The following is a 22162-nucleotide window of genomic DNA, read 5'->3' on the forward strand; positions in this document are numbered from 1 at the left end:
TTTCTGTAGGATTCCCTTCCTCATTCAAACTGAGCCTTCTTTGCTCAGTACAGAGAGAAGATCAGGGCTAGAAAGTGTGTCAGTGGCTGAGGAATCAGGCTCAGGAATGGGGGAGGTGGGATACTGGTGGACAAAGAGAGGGATACATATGGATGGAGAGAGAAGTAGAGAAGAGTCTGGGCACAGTGAGTCACACCTGTAATCCCAGCACTTTGGGAGGCTGAGGCGGGAGAGTCACCTGAGGTCAGGAGTTCGAGACTAGTCTGGCTAACATGGCGAAACCCCGTCTCTACTAAAAATACAAAAATCAGCCAGGCGTGGTGGTGCATGCCTGTAATTCTAGTTACTCGGGAGGCTGAGGCAGGAGAACCGCTTGAACCCAGGAGGCGGAGGTTGCAGTGAGCTGAGATTGTACTGCTGTACTCCAGCCTGGGGAACAGAGCAAGATTGTCTCAAAAAAAGAAAAAAAAAAAAAAAAAAAAAAAAAAAAAAAAAAAAAAAGAGAGCAGTAGAGAAGCAATAGGGATTAAAAGGTAAACAAGCCACCCAGGTGCCATGACTCCTCCCTATAATCCCAGTCACTCCTCAGAAGGCTGAGGTGGAAGGATTGCTTGAGGCCAGGAGTTCAAGACCAGCCTGGGCCACATAGCAAGACCCTGTCTCTAAAAAAAGTAAAACAGCCAGGCGCGGTGGCTCACGCCTGTAATCCCAGCACTTTGGGAGGCTGAGGAGGGCAGATCATTAGGTCAGGAGTTTGAGACCAGCCTGACCAACATGGTGAAACCCCGTCTCTACTAAAAATATAAAAATTAGCCAGGTATGGTGGTGGGCACCTGTAGTCCCAGCTACTCAGGAGGCTGAGGCAGGAGAACTGCTTGAACCCTGGAGGCGGAGGTTGCAGTGAGCTGAGATCGCACCACTGCACTCCAGCTTGGGTGACAGAGGAAGACTCCGTCTCAAAAAAGAAAAATAAAAAATAAAACAAATTAGCCGGGCATGGTGGTGCACACCTTTGATCCCAGCTACTAGGGTACCTGAGATGGGAGGATCCTTTGAGCTCAGAAGTTTGATGCTGCAGTGAGCTATGATTTCTCTACTGCACTCTGGCTTATTTGACAGAGTGAGACCCCCATCTCCAAAAAAAAAAAAAAAAAAAAAAAATTAGGGCCAGGTGTGATGGCTCATGCCTGTAATCCCAACACTTTGGGAGGCCGAGGAGGGTGGATCACCTGAGCTCAGGAGTCTGAGATCAGCCTGGCCAATATGGTGAAACCCTGTCTCTGCTAAAAATACAAAAAAATTAGCTGGGCGTGGTGGCGTATGCCTGTAGTCCCAGCTACTTGAGAGGCTGAAGCAGGAGAATTGCTTGAACCTGGGAAGCAGAGGTTGCAGTGAGCTGAAATCATGCCATTGTACTTCAGCCTGGGTGACAGAGCAAGACTCCATCTCAAAAATAAATAAATAAAAATAAATAAATAATAAAAAAATATAGGCTGGGCACCGTGGCCCACGCTGTAATCCCAGCACTTAGGGAGGCCGAGGTGGGTGGATCACCTCAGGTCAGGAGTTTGTGACAAGCCTGGCCAACATGGTAAAACCTCGTCTCTACTAAAAATACAAAAATTAGCTGGGTGTGGTGGCGCACACTTGTAATCCTAGCTACTTGGGAGGTTGAGGCAGGAGAATTGCTTGAACCCAGGAGGCAGATGTTGCCGTGAGCTGAGACCGCACCATTGCACTCCAGCCTGGGCAACAAGGGTGAAACTCTGTCTCAAAAAGAAAAATAAAATAAATAAAATAAAATAAAATATAAACAAGCCATGTATTTCCATTTCAGAATCTGCTATGGTAGTGGGTGGTGAATTGGTTGCTCGTCCCTCCTTTTCCCTACCTACATCCCTGGACAGAGCTGAGAAGAGAACCTTGTGGCACACGGCTCAGATTCTGAGTCTGAACTAGAACTAGTCCTGTAAGCTTATTCCAGTTTGGTGTTGTGACCTATGGTTACCTGGCAGGGAATCATAACTTTGTATTTGGAGATCCCATTCCCCTGACAATGTGGCACCATCCTTTGTGCCTGGTGTTTCTACTTGGAAACCTGGCTATGTTGTGGTTATGAGCCAGCCACAGAGCCTAGGATAAGGGCAGAGGTTACAGGCTGGGTAGAAGGGGCACTAGGTTGTTGAGTGGCTGGAGGCTGGAGTCCAGTGGGGAGTAAAGGATGGGTGACTGAGGAGGAGCAACAGATTTGAAAGATTTGTGGAGGGCAAGATACAGGCACTTTGGTCATTTTGTGGGGTGCTGCACACTAGTGTCTTTAATTATTAACTTAGCACTGGGGTGGCCTGGAGCTGTGGGTACATTTTTGCCCAGCCCTGTGATAAGGTTTGTTGTTTATTAGGCAGAAAGGCAAGCATCTGTATAGGACAGGAATGCCCCTTCTCAGGAAGAGCAGAAAGGAACTTGGGCAGTGAGTAGAATGAGGGTGGTGGTGGAAGGGAGGGTGAGAGAGAGCAGATGGTGCAGCTGTTCTGAGAGGCCAGTCTTCCCTGCTTCTCAGGATGAAGTAGCCAGAATGCGATGAGGCCAGGACACGACAAAATAGGAGGACTAGGGACACCAAGGCCACACCACTGCCAGGATAACTCAGAGTGTTTCTGACTGCTTCGGTGGCCTGAAGTAGGCAAGACCTGTACTAGGCCTCATTCTCTTGACTGGTAAGGCAGGGTGATGTTGACCTTGCCCTTAGAGCCCTTGGGAGAAGGGCTGTAAAATTAAGCCCTCCTTATAGTGTTCTAGTTGCTGAGCTGAGAAGGAGGGATAAATGAAGCGATTTGCTATGCTACCAGTGGGAAGATCTATGTTGTTTTTTCCAGCTTTCTTCTCTGCTACATCCTGGGGCTACTGGTCAACCTCACAGCATCTGTGGGCCTCCCTTTTTGAATTTCTTCAAGTAATTCAAATTCAAGTCGTAGACTGTAATTTTTTCGTTGGGGGAGGGATAATGGACTTCTTTGAGATTCTGATAAAAGCTATGATCCTTTTCTAAGAAAAGGTATGAACCTTTTTCTTAGGTATATCTGTATTAATATGGACATAACACTTTGGGAAAAAGAATTTTGAGCCTTATGGAGAACTTAGTTAAGAACCCTGGTAAAAGGACTACCTGTACTTCTGAGTAGAAGGACTGGGGGAATGTGTGTGGCTTTTATTTCTCTATTGTCCCATCAGGAAAAATGCCCTGTCCCTATTCTACAGGAGCCACTCTTAGCTGCAAGAATCTTTCCAAGCACAAAAGCAGGCAGCTGAGCTGCCAGGCAGTGGGCAGGAAATCTGGCCTTCATCCTAATCCTTGGCCACACGGCCTGACCTGCTGGCTCAGCATTGGTTAAGTCACAGCAGGACTCCTCAAGGTTAACAGTAATACCACAGAGTCAGAGTGCTATGTCCTGGAGCCCATGGGGAATGGGAGGTAGGAGGGAGAGACCGTGACTTTTCAGAGCCAAGAGCCGGAACAATCACTAATCCCGTATAGTTCCCAGTTGCCTCCCACTGCTGTGATTGGAAATCTGGATGTATTTTTTATGTAAGCAGATCTGCAGTCACTTTGTTTTGTGTCTCCCATATAAGGTGCTGGGGGGTAGGGAGTATGGAGGCCTTTGCATGATAATGGTGAGGACATTCTGGGGTCTGAGGCTTCCAGTGCAGAGCAGGTCAGAGGGTCTGTCTTTGGCTGAAGGGTTTATCTTGGTGACTGGTACTGGAAAAATTGCTTGGGAGTCTAAGGTCCTACAGTGGTGAGGGTAAGTCACCAATCAGTATTATTTTTCTTTCAGGTCTCTTAACCTTCATTAACTGTGCCTATGTCAAGTGGGGAACCCTGGTACAAGATATTTTCACCTATGCTAAAGTATTGGCGCTGATCGCGATCATCATTGCAGGCATTGTTAGACTTGGCCAGGGTAAGAAATAATATTAGCAGCAACTAATCTTTGTTAAGCATTTTCTGTGAGCCACACTCCTCTAAGTGCTCTTCGTGCATTATCTCATTTCTTATAATAACCTTATTTGGTAGGCACTATTATTATCCACGTTTTATAGATGAGGAAACAGGCTGCAGAATTAAGTATCTTGGGCTGGGCGGGGTGGCTCATGCCTATAATCCCAGCACTTTGGGAGGCCGTGGCAGGTGGATCCATGAGGTCAGGAGTTCAAGACCAGCCTGGCTAAGATGGTGAAACCCCATCTTGACTAAAAATACAAAAATTAGCCGGGCGTGGTGGTAGGTGCCTGTAATCCCAGCTACTTGGGAGGTTGAGGCAGGAGAATCGCTTGAACCCAGGAGGCGGTGGTTGCAGTGAGCCAAGATCGCACCACTGCACTTCAGCCTGGGCGACAGAGTGAGACTCCGTCTCAACAAAAAAAAAAAAAAAAAAAAGATTTAATTATCTTGCCCAAGTCGCTACTGGCAAGTAGAGGAGCTGAAATTTGTATCCAGGACAACTGACCCAAAGTCTGTCCTTTAACTTTCATTCACACTGCCTCAGAGGAGGCTGATGTTGGCAAAAGGGTTGACAGCCATGCCCTGGAAGCTGACTTTGGCAGATTGCGATAGGAGGCAGGAATCAGGCAGCCTGCAGAGCAGAGCAGAACTGCATTGTTTCTATTCTCCAGCCTTTCTGCTCTATGGTGGTTTCTTATCCTAGAAAGCTACCCTGGACCCTTCCTGTCAAGATCCCCATCTATGTCATTAGGATGCAGGGCATTCTGGTCTATCTCTGTAGACGTCTCTCTACTGTTTCCTGTTCCCTTACTGTTACTCTTGCTGCCAAAGGTGTTGTAGGCCACTTACCTGCTATTATATTACCATATTCTCTCAGTCCTTTACTTGATCATCATGAAGTGGGAGAATAAGCCACTAATCCCCTGCCTTCCAATGTTCTTGGGTTCCAGGAGCCTCCACTCATTTTGAGAATTCCTTTGAGGGTTCATCATATGCAGTGGGTGACATTGCCCTGGCACTGTACTCAGCTCTGTTCTCATACTCAGGCTGGGACACTCTCAACTATGTCACTGAAGAGATCAAGAATCCTGAGAGGTAGGTACTGCACCACCAATTTTCCATAGCAGTGATAGCCATCATTTAATGTACTCTGTGACAGACAGCATATCACAACCACCTATGAGGTTAATTTTATCAGCCTCATTTTAATAGATGAGAGGCCTGAGGCTCAGAGAAGTAACTTGTCTATGATCATAGTAACAGGGCTAAAATATGAACTTTCTCATGTATGCTTTGTAAATTTTTTTAAATGCATTTTTACATTTGTTCATTAATTTCTGCATTAATTAAAGCAGGTTGTATTATATGCTTATGTATGTTTTTAAAACAGATTTTCCTTGATAGATATTTCATCCACCCTTATCCCCACATACATAGCTTTGGGATATAGACGTCCAGAAACCTTCCTATGTTTCCCTCTGATCCCTTCCTTGTTTCCTAAATTCATATTGACATTGTGGTATAGTTTCAGTCATTCAATTAAGTCACCCCACCATTACTGCTCTGTAGTCTATATATAGAGTGAAAAGAGCACTGGATAGGAAGACAAGGACCTAGAGTTTGTCTTTCCACTGACTTGTGGGCTGACCTTGAGGGAGTTGCCCGGCCATCTCTTTGTCTGCTTCCTTATCTGTAATTGAGGGGGTTAAATTCTGTGATCTCCATGGCCTTTCTTGGCTCTAAAATTCTATGATTCTGGGAACTAAGATTTGCCAGGGAATGGAGTTTTTTTAAGAGAGAGTCTTGCTCTATTTCCTAGGCTGGAGTATAATGGCGCAATCTTGGCTCATTGCAACCTCTGCCTCCCAGGTTCAAGTGATTCTCCTGCCTCAGCCTCCCAAATAGCTGGAATTACAGGCGCCTGCTACTGCGCCTGGCTAATTTTTGTATTTTTAGTCAAGATGGGGTTTCACCATGTTGGCCACGCTGGTCTTGAACTCCTGACTTCAGGTGATCCGCCTGCCTTAGCCTCCCAAAGTGCTGGGATTACAGGCATGAGCCACCGTGCCCAGCTCTCTGTAAATGTTTAAGTCAAAAGAATCACAATTCTTATACCAATAAACTCCTTTTGGCTTGAGAAACAGAAGAGCACTCTTGGTACACAACTAGTGGTAACGCTATGGGAGCAGAGATAACAGAAGCAGGATGAAGGCCTGGGTGGTGCTTCCACCTACCGGACAGAAGCTGCATGACTCTGTATTTGCAGAGTATTTGCCCCACTTTGTGCTTCTTTTGGGCAGCCTTACTGTTAAGGATGTTTATAAAGTTCATGGCTTTATTGGGCTACAGGGACCTTGAGAGCTCTTTGCATCATTCTTTTGCCCACCAGTTAGGATGGCTCCTGAGGTTCTCAAACTGAGGAAGGGGTGGGCAGACATATCTTCCAGGTTGCTTGTCAGATACACACACTTCTCTTCCTACTGAAGGCCTATCTCTGAAGATGTTAAATTTCACAATTTGCCTTCATAATTTCCTTTTATATTTCTCAACCTTGAGACAAAATTGCCAATGTTGATAATCTTAGAGATGGAATCCTGACACCAAAAGATCTTTGGAGTATAAAACAAAATAACCTCCCATTTTCCTGTGCATTATTATGCTGGGACACTCTTTGTTAATCCTTTTTTTTTTTTTTCAGACAGGGTCTGACTGCCTTGCCCAGGCTGGAGTGCAGTGGCCCAGTCATGGTTCACTGCAGCCTTGACCTCCTCGGGCTCAAGTGATCCTTCCACCTCAGCCTCCCAAGTAGCTGGGATTACAGGCATGTGCCACCATGCTTGGCTAATTTTTTGTTTTGTTTTTTGAGACAGAGTCTCACTGTTACCCAGGCTGGAGTGCAATGACACAATTTTGGCTTACCACAACCTCCACCTCCTGAGTTCAAGTGATTCTCGTACCTCAGCCTCCCAAGTAGCTGGGACTACAGGTGCGTGCCACCATGCCCAGCTAATTATTTATATTTTTAGTAGAGACAGGGTTTTGCCATGTTGGCCAGGCTGGTCTTAAACTCCTGACCTCAGGTGATCCACTTGCCTCGGCCTCCCAAACTGCTGGGATTACAGGCGTGAGCCACCACGCCCGGCTGCTTGGCTAGTTTTTTGTACAGACAGGGTTTTGCCATGTTGTCCAGGCTGGTCTCCAACTCCTGGACTCAAGCCATCTGCCCACCTTAGCCTCCCAAAGTGTTGGTACTACGGGCATGAGCCACTGATCCCAGCTGCACAGTCCTATCTCCTAATATGATATTCCTTTCCCCTAATGTTCTTTAGCTCTTAAGTGTTTAGTTCAGAGCTTCAGCCACTATCCAGGGCACCGTCAAAGACAAATGCATTGAGGAAATGTAGCAAGAGTCTCCATCCCTGGAAAGACTGGTGTGGCAGGGAGAGTCTAAGGATTAAAGGAGAGATAGGGATATGACTGTGGGACTAATGTGTATTTTATTCTATTTGGCTGTAGGAACCTGCCCCTCTCCATTGGCATCTCCATGCCCATTGTCACCATCATCTATATCTTGACCAATGTGGCCTATTATACTGTGCTAGACATGAGAGACATCTTGGCCAGTGATGCTGTTGCTGTGGTAAAGGATTTTCACTAGCAGGTTGAGGGTGACTTGTGGGGTACTGGGTATATTCTGGCTCTTGAAAGTCCTGGAAAGGGGGTAGATGGCCTTGAAAGGAGTTCATTTCGAATATGGGGCTTGCAAGAAGGTCCTGTTACCCCCACTGTGGAAGAAGAGTTGGAGTCCTAATAAGGGGAATCTGGGGCATGCCCATCCATGTCTTTCATCCCTTTTAGATCCTGCTAATGACTCTTCCATTCTTTTCCCTTAGACTTTTGCAGATCAGACATTTGGAATATTTAACTGGATAATTCCACTGTCAGTTGCATTATCCTGTTTTGGTGGCCTCAATGCCTCCATTGTGGCTGCTTCTAGGTAAGAGTGGCATCTTTTGAAGGGCTATGGCAGTGGACGGTAGAACTTACAGGACCTGGACTTTGATTACCTGTGTTTTCCAACTGATACCATAACCTCTTTCTTCTTGTTTCTAGCAGAAGCCTGCAGTTGTCATTAATCTTAATACTGAGCTCCAGTCTATATTATCCAAACACTTTTGAAGGAAGGGATGGCAGAGAGGGAGGGCCATGTGGCAGGTGAACCAGGCTGCATCATGTCCACCAATTTTCTCAGCTTCTCCTATCTTACCTGACATAGGCTTTTCTTTGTGGGCTCAAGAGAAGGCCATCTCCCTGATGCCATCTGCATGATCCATGTTGAGCGGTTCACACCAGTGCCTTCTCTGCTGTTCAACGTAAGTCAGCTCAAGGATGAGACTGAAAATGATTGGGGGGGTGGGGGGAAACCTTAGTAACAGCAGAAGCGACTGTTCTAGCTTCCTGAAAGCTCTAAAAGAAATTCCAATAGAAAAACTATTGGTAGATCAGAATGTTCACCATGGGCAAGGCACTATGCCAACTGCTACAGGCACTACAGGGAAAATCCAAATGCTCTAAGGAATGGTACACCTCTGCTCTAAGAGAAGCCATAAAGTACATGGAATACATTGTAATGATTGATTGCCATGACAGATAGTGAGTGATACAGTATTTAAGAAATGATCACTTCCATGGGAGGAGAGGGTGAATGAAGAATTACTTCTAGAAGTGTATGTGTGTCTTAAAATCCACCAAAATGTTCTCAGAAAAAAAAAAAAAAAAAGGTGCATCTTGATGGCTAGGGTTGCAAATGGTAGAGATGGGCTTTAGGTAGGAGAAATAATATCAGAAAATCCTGTGGCAAAGCAGTATGGGTTTTAATACAGGTTGAATATCCAAAATCTGCAATGCTCTAAAAATCTGAAACTTTTTGAGTGTTGACTTGACAGTGGAGCATTTTGGATTTTCAGAATCGGGATATTCAACATGCAGGAGGAGATAAGAGCTGGATAATGTAGGTTGGAGCCATTATGGAAATGGTCCTATGCAAGACTTTTGAGGGATTGTTTCAAGACTTGCTTTATACAGGGTTAGCTTGAAGAATGGGTTGAAAAACCAGTTGAGACTACTGACTTGTAACAGAGGGGATAAGGTATTGAAACTAGAGTGTTAAAGGGATTAAAGGCCGGGCGCGGTGGCTCAAGCCTGTAATCCCAGCACTTTGGGAGGCCGAGACGGGTGGATCACGAGGTCAGGAGATCGAGACCATCCTGGCTAACACGGTGAAACCCCGTCTCTACTAAAAAATACAAAAAACTAGCCAGGCGAGGTGGCGGGCGCCTGTAGTCCCAGCTACTCAGGAGGCTGAGGCAGGAGAATGGCGGGAACCCGGGAGGCGGAGCTTGCAGTGAGCCGAGATCTGGTCACTGCGCTCCAGCCTGGGCGACAGAGCAAGACTCCGTCTCAAAAAAAAAAAAAAAAAAAAAAAAAAAAGGGATTAAAAACAGAAGAGGACCAGGAGACTCTGAGGATCGACGGGGGATGGATTTGGGAGGTATAAAGGGAGTGAAAAGCCTTTGGAGTAACAAAGGCCCTGAGAAGAGCTGACTTGGGCTCACGCTTACAGGGTATCATGGCATTGATCTACTTGTGCGTGGAAGACATCTTCCAGCTCATTAACTACTACAGCTTCAGCTACTGGTTCTTTGTGGGGCTTTCTATTGTGGGTCAGCTTTATCTGCGCTGGAAGGAGCCTGATCGACCTCGTCCCCTCAAGGTATGGCAACTCCATCCTACCTCTGCTCCATCTGAAACAGCTAGAGTTGCTGCTACAGGGGACTATTACAAGACACTTTATTTAGAAACCTTTGCCTGGGACTTGGTGGTTAGTACTGTGTTGAAATTAAAGGTATGGAAAGAAGGCTCAGTGCGCTAATCCTTATGGGAGGTGTTATTTTAGCTGTTAAGAATCCTGAGTGGTCCACCCCAGTTGTGTTTCCTGTGCCCTCAGCTCAGCGTTTTCTTCCCGATTGTCTTCTGCCTCTGCACCATCTTCCTGGTGGCTGTTCCACTGTACAGTGATACCATCAACTCCCTCATCGGCATTGCCATTGCCCTCTCAGGCCTGCCCTTTTACTTCCTCATCATCAGAGTGCCAGAACATAAGCGACCTCTTTACCTCCGAAGGATCGTGGGTAAGCATTGCATCCTTAAATCAGCTCAGCTATTGTAGAGCTTGGTTTTTGCCTTTTTCTGTAAATCTTGCCTCCAAAGACATTTTTGCCATAGCCCCTTCTTATGAACCCTTCGGCTTAATGGAATCACTCCCCTCAGGCCCAGTTCCATTCAATGACACTTGAACTCAGCCCAGTTGACCTCTTCTCAATTCCAACTCAAAGTTTTCTTTGTAGGGTCTGCCACAAGGTACCTCCAGGTCCTGTGTATGTCAGTTGCTGCAGAAATGGATTTGGAAGATGGAGGAGAGATGCCCAAACAACGGGATCCCAAGTCTAACTAAACACCATCTGGAATCCTGATGTGGAAAGCAGGGGTTTCTGGTCTACTGGCTAGAGCTGAGGAAGTTGAAAAGGAAAGCTCACTTCTTTGGAGGCACCTGTCCAGAAGCCTGGCCTAGGCAGCTTCAACCTTTGAACTTACTTTTTGAAATGAAAAGTAATTTATTTGTTTTGCTACATACAGTTCCAGACTTTTAAAGCGGACAATAGAGGAGACTGGGGAGAGGAGCATGTCAGGTGTGGGCTTGGTGGTTTTAGAAGCACCTGAGTGCGCCTACCTACTCCTCTTTTCTTTTAAAAGGGCCCACAATCCTCCAATTGTCTCCTTTAGAGAGACATCAAACTATCACAGGTGCTGGATGACAATAAAAAGTTATGTTCCTAAAGTCTGAGTGACTTCACTTTATATAGTATCTCTAGGACAGCTCCCATTAGCCTAGAAACACAAAGACTAAAAACAATCTTATGCTTGAAAGTAGATCCATCTTTTCTCTCTCAAGCTAGCTGCTGAAGGCTGATAAACCAGGCTCTACACAAAGGCAGACAACAGAACACTTCAACTACTCTAGTGAAATGTTGGATTGTTACATAAAAATGACATGAACTTCCTTTTTGAGACAGGATCTTGCTCTGTGGCCAAGGCTGGAGTATAGCAGCATGATCTTGGCTCACTGCAGCCTCAACCTCCTGGGCTTAAGCTATCCTCCCACCTCACCCTCCCAGGTAGCTGGGACTATGGGCAAGCACCACCATGCTCAGCTAACTTTTTAGCAGAGACAAGGTCTCGCCATGTTGCCCAGGCTGGTCTCGATTCCTGGACTCAAGTGATTCACCCACCTCAGCCTCCCAAAGTGCTGAGATTATAGGTGTGAGCCACTTTGCCCAGCCTGGAACTTTCATTCTTAATTATCACTAAGAATTTCCACACATCTACTTCTTGAAATTTTTAAAGTAATCTTGGAATCAAGAAATGCAGTTATTATATTTAGATACAATCTCAACATTCAACTTATCAGCCACACCTCTAGACTGCAATCCAAATGTGGATAGAACAACACATGTATGGGTTGGAAGTTTAAACTTTTTTTTTTTTTTGAAACAGTCTTACTCTGTTGCCCAGGATGGAGTGCAATGGCTTGATCTTGGTTCACTGCAACCTCTGCCTCCGAGGTTCAAGTAATTCTCCTGCCTCAACTGCCCAAGTAGCTGGAACTACAGACGTGTACCACCACGACTGGCTTAATTTTTGTATTTTTAGTAGAGACAGGGTTTCACTATGTTGGCCAGGCTGGTCTCAAACTCCTGACCTCAGGCCATCTGCCCGTCTCAGCCTCCCAAAGTGCTGGGATTACAGGCGTGAGCCACTGTGCCTGGGTGGAAGTTTAAACCCTTAATGCCAGGTTAAAACATTAATTTTCCAATGCCATGGGCCAGCAAAAGCAATCATGACCCACTCTATTCTTCGGTTTTCTTTTTTTTGAGACAGAGTCTCCTCCCTCTGTTGCCCAGGCTGGAGTGCAGTGGCGCAATCTTGGCTCACTGCAACCTCCACCTCCCAGGTTCAAGCAATTCTCCTGCCTCAGCCTCCCGAGTAGCTGGGACAATAGGTGTGCGCCACCATGTGTGGCTATTTTTGTGTTTTTAGTAGAGATGAGGTTTCCCCATGTTGGACAGGCCGGTCTCAAACTCCTGACCTCAGGTGATCCGCCCGCCTCGGCCTCCCAAAGTCCTGGGTATTCTTCAGTTTTCTGAAGCACACACTCATTTCCCTGTTCAATAAGTATCAGGAAGCAGCATGTAGTACAGAGGTTTACTAACTCTGTGAATGGGAAGATCACTTGGCTACCCAGTGCTCTCTTATAAACATGAGTATAAGAGTGTTTCGTGAAATTGTTTTTAAAATGAACATCTCTGTGTGCCACAGTTCCTAGGACTGGGGCAAGGACACAGTGTCAAGTCTTGTTTTGAGGATGAGTCTTTGAAGAGACAGAGTTCCTGCCAGAATGCGCACGGAACGTAAGTCAGCCAAGCGTGTCGCGCCAGGGATACTTTGACTTTGGTTTGCTGCTGCTGCTGCTGCTGCTGCTGCTAGGGATATTGGGAGGGTTATTATTTCCAGGTTGTAGGAGAGGGTTGTGGGTAAAGGTCTGTCGTAAGGGACCTGAGGGGAGAAGAGAAAACAAATCTCAATGAAGAACAGAAAGAAGAAACAAAAGACAGAATTTTGGCCTGAAAGGACTATTTACCCCTGGCTGCTAGCTCCAAGTGATTCTGCATGCGTTGTTCACGCTCTCGCAGCTGACGCGCCATTTCAGCATTTTTCCAGCCTGTGTAAAGAGGAGCAAGAGAGTCACTTGCATTTCTATTTGTAGACCCCTCTCCCTAGTCCTGTTTCACAGAGGACGAGCCCTTACCTTTTTTGAAGCTCTCTAGGAAGCCTTCCCGTGGAGGTAATTTGTCAGGGTCATGTACAACACGCTGGGGGATTTTAAGTACAGTGCGTACTGCTGGAATCCGGAGACAGGATACTTGGCCCAGGGAAAACAAATTGGAGGAGAGCCAGTACATAAACACCGCCTGGGTGAGAACACAGAGAGGGGACTCAGAAGCTGTATCCCTGGTCAGCTTGCTAGGTGGCTAGGCTAGGCAGAAGGCCTTGGAGCCAGCCCATAAGGCATTACATACCGTGGGGAAATGCATGGTTACGGGCAAGGCTATCAGGGGCATCACTCTGATCACATTTCTCATCCACTGAAGGTCAGAACTTTGCACACCTGTCTCAGCACCTAGCTGCCAAAAGAAGCGGGGTAGAAAAGTCGGGAAAGCTGTCAGTTTCAGTGAACCTGTCTCTAATCTCTTACCCATCAACTCTTTCTCCAGCAAGTGAAGGATGACCATTCTGTACAATTACTTTACCCTCCAATCCCAGTTCACTTTGCAGGCCTGGCACTTGGCCAATCTGGGCTTACCTCAAGGACAGCCCACATTGTAGCAGTGACTACCAGTGGTAACACGTAGGTGGGATCGGATACCGTGAGATCCTGGAACCACCAGAGGCCACCTGTCTGAAGGCTGGCCACAGGAAGGTTGGCCATCTCTCTCAAAGCAATGAAGAAGGAGAGGAAGATTGGGGCCTATTACACAAGATAAACAGTGTCAGCATGCTTTACCAGAGGAAACATTTTCATCACCCCACTACTGAAAGCCATGTATAATCCACCACCACCTGTTTTTTTGGGGGGCCTGGGGCACATCAAACACAGAGAGGAAATTTGATGGGTATAGGATGAAATAAGGAAGGAAATGTTTTTGCTCACCTGAGTCAGAGGAAGAATGAGAGGTTTAAAGAGTTTAATACCATGTTTTTTCTGGTAAAATGCCATCTCCGAGGAAGCCTTGTAAACTGTGAGGTGAGAGGAAATTAATGGTTGGGGTAACAGTTACATCAGTGGAGGTGAACATCCTCATCATCTACCTGGCCTGTGAAATTTCTAACCAACCCTGGCCAGTCCTTGGGAGCATTAGGCCCAAGAAACAGATAAATCTTTAGAACTTTCCCGACTGTGGCAACTTCTGATTCACATTGTTCCTTTCCCCCAGCAGAATGTAAGGAAAAGCGCAAATGTGGTCCTCTCCCATGGTCATTCTGCAGCTGACTCACACTCAGTATCGTCTCCCGCCAACTTGGCCTCTCTGACTCGACTGGAAAACTTCTGGATCTCTGGCAAGTGATTGTGGATCTTGGCTGCCTCTCGCTGGCCCATCACGATGAGAGGAAAAATGAGGCAGCGGGCAAAGACTGTACCTGGAAAATACAAACTAGGATTGGAGTGAAATTAAAGCAGTTCTGCAGCTAGAAGGTTGAAGGTTTTTAGGTCCTTATTGAAAGGGTCTTATTCTTGCCTTGTCCATTCTGTGACTTATGGCTAAGAGGCCCAGAATTAGGGTCAGGGGTATGAATTAGTTGCTTTAAGGCTCAGTTCTCTGATTTGGCATCACAAAAGTATGGCATTAACTTCTCTAAGCAGATGATTAGGAATCCTGTTTGTTTCCTCAAACAAAAAGGTGACAGGAGCACTTTTCTAGATCAATAGCTTCCAAACTTTTCTGTGATCAAAAGAGCCTCCCTGCTCCATCAAACTGTATACGTAGCCCCAGTGTACCCAAAAAAAAAAAAAAAAAAAAAAAAAAAAAAAAAATGCTGCCCTGAGCAAACGAAAAGCCTGGCCACAGGATTGTTTATGTGGCAGCCTTCACCTTGCTCAGAGATCCCTTTACAAAACTCTGGGGCTTCCAGGAAGGAAGTTTGAAAGCCATTGTTCTAGAAATCCCTGGAGTAGGAAATAATCTGATGGCCTACTCCTTTAGCTCCTTCATATTTCTTTTCTCACACTTCATTTTTCTTGGTCATTCATTTGTTTTGATTTTTAGATCCCACAAATAAGTGAGAACATGGTGATGTCAAATACGAGACTAGGTTATAGGTTTAGGCTTTATCAACATTATGATGAATGATGTGGAGTAGAAAGAGAAGGGAGCTAAGGATAGAACCCAGACTACTGGCACTGAACGGGTAGGTAGGATAATTTGGAGATGCAAAAGTATGGTCAGAAAGACAGGGAGAAAAATCAGGAAACGTTATCATAAAAGCCAAAGGATTGACTTTATTTTTTATTTTTTTTGAACAGAGTCTCGTTCTATTGCTCTGTCGCTCAGGCTGGAGTGCAGTGGCGCAATCTTGGCTCACTTCGACCTCTGCTTCCCAGGTTCAAGCGATTCTCCTGCCTCAGCCTCCCGAATAGCTGGGACTACAGGCGCCTGCCACCACACCTCGCTAATTTTTGTATTTCTAGTAGAGATGGGGTTTCACAATATTGGCCAGGCTGGTCTCAAACTCCTGACCTTGTAATCTTCCTGCCTTGGCCTCCCAAAGTGCTGGGATTACAGGCATGAGCCATCACGCCTGGGAAAGGATTGATTTTAAGGTCTAAAGTGTCTAATGCAGAAAGACCAAGTATAATAAAAGTGGATTTAGCAATTAGGTTACTGGCAGTTCAAATGAGGTGATATGAGTAAAAGCCAGATGGCTGAGAGAGTAAATGGAAAGAAGTAGGCTCATTGGATGCAGAGCAATCTTTTAAGTAATAGCTATCAAAAGAACGAAACCCAGTCATTTGTGACAACGTGGATGGAACTGGAGATCACTATGCTAAGTGAAATAAGGCAGGCACAGAAAGACGAACATCACCATGTTCTCACTTATTTGTGGGATCTAAAAATCAAAACAAATGAAATCATGGGCAGAGAGTAGAAGGAAGGTTACCAGAGGCTGGGAAGGGTAGTCAGGGTTGGGAATAATTAATGGGTAAAAAAAAATTAGTTAGAAAGAATAAGATCTACTATTTGATAGCACAACAGGGTGACTATAATCAGTAATAATTGTATATTTTAAAATAAAGAATGTAAAAATTAGCCAGGTGTGGTGGTACACCTGTAGTCCCAGCTACTTGGGAGGCTGAAACATGAGAATCACTTGAACCTGGGAGGTGGAGGTTGCAGTGAGCCGAGATTGGGCCACTGCACTCCAGCCTGGGTGACAGAGCAAAACTCTGTTTAAAAAAATAAAATAAAATAAAATATAAAGTGTAACTGGATTCTTTGTAACTTAAAGGATAAGTGCTTGAGGGGATGGATATCTCCTTCTCCATAATGTGATTATTACACCTTGCAGGCCTGTATCAAAACATCTCATGTAGCCCATAAATATATACACCTACTAGGTATCCACAAACAACAACAAAACAAATAAATAACAGCCATGAAAGGAAGAAAAAAGATAGGGTAGTAGGTGAAGGGGAACTAAGAATGAAGGGAAGAAATTTTCCCCCAAGTAACACATGGGCATGCTTGAGCATGCTTACATGTGCAGGGCAGGGCAATAAGGAGGGAAACGTCGAAGACACAGGGGAGAGGAGATCATTGATGGAGCAAAGTGGCAGAGAGACACATAATTCAAAGCAGAGTTTCAGCCTTTACAAAAGCAATGCGAGTGGCCTCCCAATTTGGGGGTTTAAGTGCCTGACTTGAACCTCTGCTCTTCTAAACCAGGACAGCCTCATGACTGTTAATAAGGTCCCCTGACTCTAACCCCATGTTTGTATTCGAATATCTGTACTTCTTGAATCCCAGATGATCTGGTGGTTTTATAATGCTCTTTAAGAAATATAGGTAGACTGCATCTAGGTATCATGTGCCTCTATCACTCATTTGAAATCATCTGCTCTTCTGATCCCAGAGCTTCTGCAACTACTTCCTGAATCCATTCAAATAATTGCCATCTATGAGGTTCTATCCCTAACCCATGTATAGGGTATATTCCCCTTACATGCAGCAATGGCCCCCCACCAAGGTAGGCCCAGGTCAACATGCATAAATTCCAGTAAATTCTGGATTAGTCCCACTGGGGTGTGTGACCCCAGCCCCAGTTCAGCGAAGCTCTGCTCTGCAGCAGCTTGGACTACATCTGCAGTCTCTCCAGAAGCCACCTCAGGTACCGCTGCGGGTGAGGGAGTTGCAGGAACAACAGGAGGGGCCTGAACCTGTGTGAAAGGAAGCCTTGTATATTTATTCAGTAGTGAACACATAGAAAGTGAGACCTTCTTAAAATAACCAGTACTGGGTTCTGTTCTCTCTACTTCTTGTTCTTCCAGGTTACCCTAGTGTACATAGAATTCAAGCTTAAAAAGGACATCTCATTTTTATCAATAGGTAGGAAGAGAAGTTACTTTGAGTAAGATTCCATGACTTCCCTTCATGCTGGGAAGTTATTTTTTTTATCACTGTTTCCCAAACTTCAGCCATTTGAATATCACTATTATGATTTTTACCATATATTAACATGAAACAATTACTTTTCTTTAAAACAGCTCAGAAAACCAAATATAACATCTCTCCTGTTGTACTTCCAATCATTTCCCCACTGAATTGAAAATTCATCCCAAGCAGAGATGCTACCATTTTGGAGAGCTGTGTGGAGCGTGGACAAGAACTCTGCTTCATATTCCCCCTGCTCCCAAACAAAACAGAATATGAAACCAAACGGGAAACACCACTCCTAATATTGCGGGAACGAAAGGCCTCTTACCTGGACTTCTGCAAACGAGATGGCAGAGGTACTGAGGCTGCGGGGGCCGGAAGCCGCAAGGAAGAGGTAGTGTGGGCGACAGCAGCACCGGGCTGCTGGGAATAGGAGCCGTGGGGTCAGCGGTTTCCCGAGCCATTGCGAGAGCCCTGCGACGCTGTGGACCTAAGCGTGTAAAAGGATGATGGAGCCCCTTTACCGGGAGCAGAAGTCCTCGCGTGGGGGCAAAGGGGATTCATTATGCTAACTTCCCAAAAAGCAAGCAGCCCGGCCACTACAGGTGCAGACATTGCTATTACCGCGCGCAGACCGCTAGCCCGAAGGCATGCAGCTGGTGATGCCTGCAGAGCAAAGCTTGAATCCGGGTTCGCCGCATCTCAGTTATCATAGACCCGCATCGGGGGGCCCTGAGAACTAGGCCGAGATGCTCTCGCCAGGGGCGAAGCCAATTCCAGAAGCTGACACCGGGCTGCTGGGCCCACAGTGTTGGGGACTAACCCTAGCGCGTCCTCACAAGACCCGAGGTCATGACATTCAGGTCCCGGTGAGCGGGTCAGCGTCTGCTCATATCCCTAGCACGAGCTGTCCTGGGGCTTGGTTCACTGGGTCAGGGCAGCATCCCGGTGCTCAGCCCCGGGGCATCCTTACCCGACGCCCGGACTGTAGCAGGCGCAGAACCTCCCGGCGTCCGCACATCAGTCCCATCGCCATTTTGTCCGGAAGAGGACTTACTTTTGCGCCTGCGCACTAAGAACCACAATCCCGCGAGAGGAAGCACTTTTGGAAGCGGGCATGAAGCCAGAGTAGTTGCCGTAGATCAGGTGGTAAAAGAGAACAGAGCTTGGCGGCCATATTTGAAGTGGGTAAAAATCTGAAAAGCCGCGTTACCATGAGCACGCAGAGAGCTTTTTCTGGAGATTGAAAGGAAGTGGAAGAGCCAGGTTGGCTATCATCGTAAGCTATCATCGTTTGTGATGGCGTAAACCTGGGTAATTTTCCTCTAATGTCGCGATTGTCCTCTGATTCGTCAGTTTAAAAATAGCCTCAGAAAAGTCTTGGCTGTACTTGCAGAGGATTTTTCCCACTCAATGATGTTCGATTCTTTTGATTCTTATTGCTAGGTAAATTGTAATCGCAGGTCCAATGAAATTTGAGGGTAGTCTAGAGTCTGACAGAAATGAAGAGAAGGCAGCCGCTGGGAAATATTTTCCTCCCAGATAAAAAGACAAAGCTTCCAGAGACTTCACCTTTCCATTTTTTCTTCTGTAAGTGGGGTGGTGTGAGGACTGACCATGAGGGGACAAGTTTCTAGATGAAAAGCTCACGTGCAGGCCGGGCGCGGTGGCTCAGGCCTGTAATCCCAGCACTTTGGGAGGCCGAGGCGGGTGGATCACGAGGTCAAGAGATCGAGACTATCCTGGCCAACATGGTGAAACCCCATCTCTACTAAAAATACAAAAATTAGCCGAGCATTGTGGTGGGCGCCTATAATCCCAGCTACTTGGGAGGCTGAGGCAGGAGAATCACTTGAACCCGGGAGGCAGAGGTTGCAGTGAGCCGGGATTGTGCCACTGCACTCCAGCCTGGCGATAGAGTGAGACTCCATCTCAAAAAAAAAAAGAAAGAAAAAAAAAGAAAAACTCACGTGCTGAAGATGGTTGAGGGCAAAGATAGAAAACACCCAAATACTTGATATCATTGAGCTGATGTACCATGCTTGGAACCGTCTATCTCCAGACTTTGTTGTGTAAGGTAATTAAAGGTCTTGGCAGGGTGCAGTGGCTCACGCCTGTAATCTCATCACTTTGGGAGGCCAAGGCTGGTGGATTACTAGGTCAAGAGATGGAGACCAGCCTGGCCAACATGGTGAAATCCCGTCTCTACTGAAAATACAAAAAACAAAAAAACTAGCCGGGCGTGGTGGTGCGTACCTGTAGTCCCAGCTACTAGGGAGGCTGAGGCAGGAGAATTGCTTGAATCCGGGAGGTGGAGGTTGCAGTGAGCTGAGGTGGAGCCACTGCACTCCAGCCTGGGCGACAGAGTGAGACTCCATCTCAAAAAAAAAAAAAAAAAAAAAGGAAAAAAAAAGATAATTAAAGGTCTTTACTGTTTAGACTCTAAATCTGTTGCTTGGGTGTTCAGTTTCTTGAAGTTAAAAGCATTCATCTCCAGGGAAAAAACTTACTGCTCAGAAAAGTGGAGTTGATTATATTTGAACCCTTATAAAGTCTCTCAATATGCAGATTACTTTCTAAACAACAAACTATAGTTTCAGAAAGATACAATAACCCGAAATTATTTCAGTGACTGCTAATTTGGGACGATTATGAATGTACCTGACAGATACGGCAAAAATAGGAGGCAAAGAAATATAATACTGATTTAGTAATAATTAGTGGTATGAGCTAACACTTGCATATGTTGGATGCTATTGTAAACATCAATAGATTTTTGATATGGAAACACTGATTTTTTTTTAGAGATTACTTTTAAAACTCAATACAATTAGAAGTAATTGCAAATATACAGCTACAGAACACTTGGCAGGGTGACTATCTTATGGTACACTGCTACTTTGGTGACCCCAAATGAACCAGGCTTCACAATATTTGCACCTTTAGGAGTTCTATTCTCTTGAGTCTGGTTGGCCCTGTAACTTGCTTTAATCAATAGTAGAATGCATTGGAAGCGATGTTATGCCAGTTTGGGACTATGCCTTAAGAAGGCCTGATAGCTTCTGCTTTTGCATTCAGGGGAAAGCCAGCTGCTGTGTTAGAATTTTGACTTCTCAGACTTACTGCCTGTGAAAAGCCCAACCAACCACTTGAAGAAGAACGGAGGTTTGGGCTAACAGCCTCAGTTGAACCCTCAGCCAGCAGTCAACACCAGCTTTTGCCAGCCACGTGAAGAAGGCCATTTAAAACGTGGATTCTCCAGCCCATTGGAGCCACCTCAGGTGACTCCGTGTGGAGCAAAGAAAGGCTATTTGAGCCCACATTGCAAAATTACAAGCAAATAAATAAAATTATTGTGGTTTTAAGCCACTAAGTTTTGGAGTACTTTGTTGTTCAATAATAGCTGAAATGTACAGGCAAACTTGGAAGATACTATGGGTTGGGTTCCAGACCACTACAATAAAGCCAATATCATAACAAAGTGAGTCACAGGGAGTTTTTTGTTTTGCAGTGCATATAAAAGTTATGTTGGGCTGGGCATGGTGGCTCAGGCCTGTAATCTCAGCACTTTGGGAGGCTGAGGCAGGTGGATCGCTTGAGCTCAGGAGTTTGAGACCAACCTGGGTAACATGGTAAGACCCCATGTCTTTAAAAAAAAAAAAAATACTAGGCCAGGTGCAGTGGCTCATGCCTGTAATCCCACCACTTTGGGAGGCTGAGGCAGGTGGATCACCTGAGGTTGGGAGTTTGAGACCAGCCTGACCAACATGGAGAAACTCCGTCTCTACTAAAAATACAAAATTAGCCAGGCTTGGTGGTGCATGCCTGTAATCTCAGCTATTTGGGAGGCTGAGGCAGGAGAATTGCTTGTATCTGGGAGGCAGAGGTTGCAGAGAGCTGAGAGTGTGCCATTGTACTCTGGCCTGGGCAACAAGAGCGAAACTCCATCTGAAAAAAAAAAAAAAAGTGGCCGGGTGCGGTGGCTCATGCCTGTAATCCCAGCACTTTGGGAGGCCAAGGCCAGTGGATCACTTGAGATCAGGACTTTGAGACCAGCCTGGCCAACGTGGTGAAACCCATCTCTATTAAAAATATAAAAGTTAGCCAAGGGTGGTGGTGGGCATCTGTAATCCCAGCTACTTGGGAGGTTGAGACAGGAGAATTGCTTGAACCTGGGAGGTGGAGGTTGCAGTGAGCCAAGATCGTGCCATTGCACTCCAGCCTGGGCAACAAGAGCGAAACTCCGTCTCAAAAAAAAAAAAGAAAAAGTTATGTTTACCCTATACTGCAGTCTCTTAAGTGTGCAATAACATGTTTAAAAAACAATGTACATACCTTAATTTGAAAATATTTTATTACTTAAAAATGTTGATGATCATTTGAGCCTTCAGCAAGTCATATTTTTCCTTGATGTTGGTTGACTGATCAGGGTGGTGGTTACTGAAGGTAGGGGTGGCCTAAAATAAGACAGTGAAATTTGCTCCATCAATTGACTGCACCTTTCATGAAAGATTTCTCTATAGCATGTGATGCTGTTTGATAGGATTTGATTTTACCCACAGTAGAATTTCTTTCAAAATTGTAGTTAGTCCTCTCAAACCCTGCTGCTGCTTTGTCAATTAAGTTTATGTGATATTTTAAATCTTTTGTTGTCATTTCAACAATGTTCATAGCATCTTCACCAGGAGTAGATTTCTTCTCAAGAAACCACTTTCTTTGTCTAGAAGAAGCAACTCCTCATCTGTTAAAGTTTTATCAGGAGATTGTAGCAATTCAGTCACATCTTCAGGTTCCACCTCCAATTCTAGTTCTCTTGCTGTTTCTACCACAT

At 45.6% G+C, this 22162-nt stretch overlaps 2 protein-coding genes across 13 annotated transcripts in view; one reads left to right on the forward strand and one right to left on the reverse strand.

The window, feature by feature from the left end:
* The window catches only part of LOC105499630 (solute carrier family 7 member 7), a 67728-nt gene extending 47028 nt beyond the window's left edge, over window positions 1-20700 (forward strand). For 9 of the 12 annotated variants that reach the window (XM_011772364.3, XM_024786999.2, XM_024786998.2 and 6 more), the window contains 9 exons: window positions 3837-3962; window positions 4954-5098; window positions 7520-7643; window positions 7897-8000; window positions 8280-8376; window positions 9627-9776; window positions 10011-10194; window positions 10411-18645; window positions 20410-20700. In XM_011772364.3, the coding sequence (XP_011770666.1) occupies window positions 3837-3962; window positions 4954-5098; window positions 7520-7643; window positions 7897-8000; window positions 8280-8376; window positions 9627-9776; window positions 10011-10194; window positions 10411-10517 (1037 nt within the window). In that variant the 3' untranslated portion in view covers window positions 10518-18645; window positions 20410-20700. Of the gene's footprint in view, window positions 1-3836; window positions 3963-4953; window positions 5099-7519; window positions 7644-7896; window positions 8001-8279; window positions 8377-9626; window positions 9777-10010; window positions 10195-10410; window positions 18646-18777; window positions 18922-20409 lie in introns of all 12 variants that reach the window. The other 3 variants (XM_071100462.1, XM_071100457.1, XM_011772359.3) reach the window with 3 other exon arrangements.
* Window positions 12312-18418, reverse strand: LOC105499633 (OXA1L mitochondrial inner membrane insertase). The gene is made up of 10 exons (XM_011772374.3): window positions 18305-18418; window positions 17660-17821; window positions 16901-17114; window positions 14177-14320; window positions 13833-13918; window positions 13485-13649; window positions 13201-13305; window positions 12930-13092; window positions 12762-12842; window positions 12312-12676 (listed from the first exon to the last, which is right to left on the reverse strand). Exons 1-10 carry the CDS (start codon window positions 18365-18367, stop codon window positions 12537-12539), a joined length of 1323 nt encoding a protein of 440 aa, XP_011770676.3. The 5' UTR covers window positions 18368-18418; the 3' UTR covers window positions 12312-12536.
* Window positions 20701-22162: the final 1462 nt, after the last annotated feature.

Source organism: Macaca nemestrina, chromosome 7 (genome assembly GCF_043159975.1).
Source record: "Macaca nemestrina isolate mMacNem1 chromosome 7, mMacNem.hap1, whole genome shotgun sequence".
NCBI classification, from domain to species: domain Eukaryota; kingdom Metazoa; phylum Chordata; class Mammalia; order Primates; family Cercopithecidae; genus Macaca; species Macaca nemestrina.

Bases quoted from the DNA above. Each gene is read 5' to 3' on its own strand.
- LOC105499633 (XM_011772374.3), bottom strand. From the start codon at position 18,367: ATGGCGATGGGACTGATGTGCGGACGCCGGGAGGTTCTGCGCCTGCTA. The intron at 17,115-17,659 runs GTAAGAGGCCTT...CCTTTCACACAG, and splicing joins TCTCGTTTGCAGAAGTCCAG to GTTCAGGCCCCTCCTGTTGT. The intron at 14,321-16,900 runs GTAAGGGGAATA...TGTATTTTCCAG, and splicing joins GTGGGGGGCCATTGCTGCAT to GTACAGTCTTTGCCCGCTGC.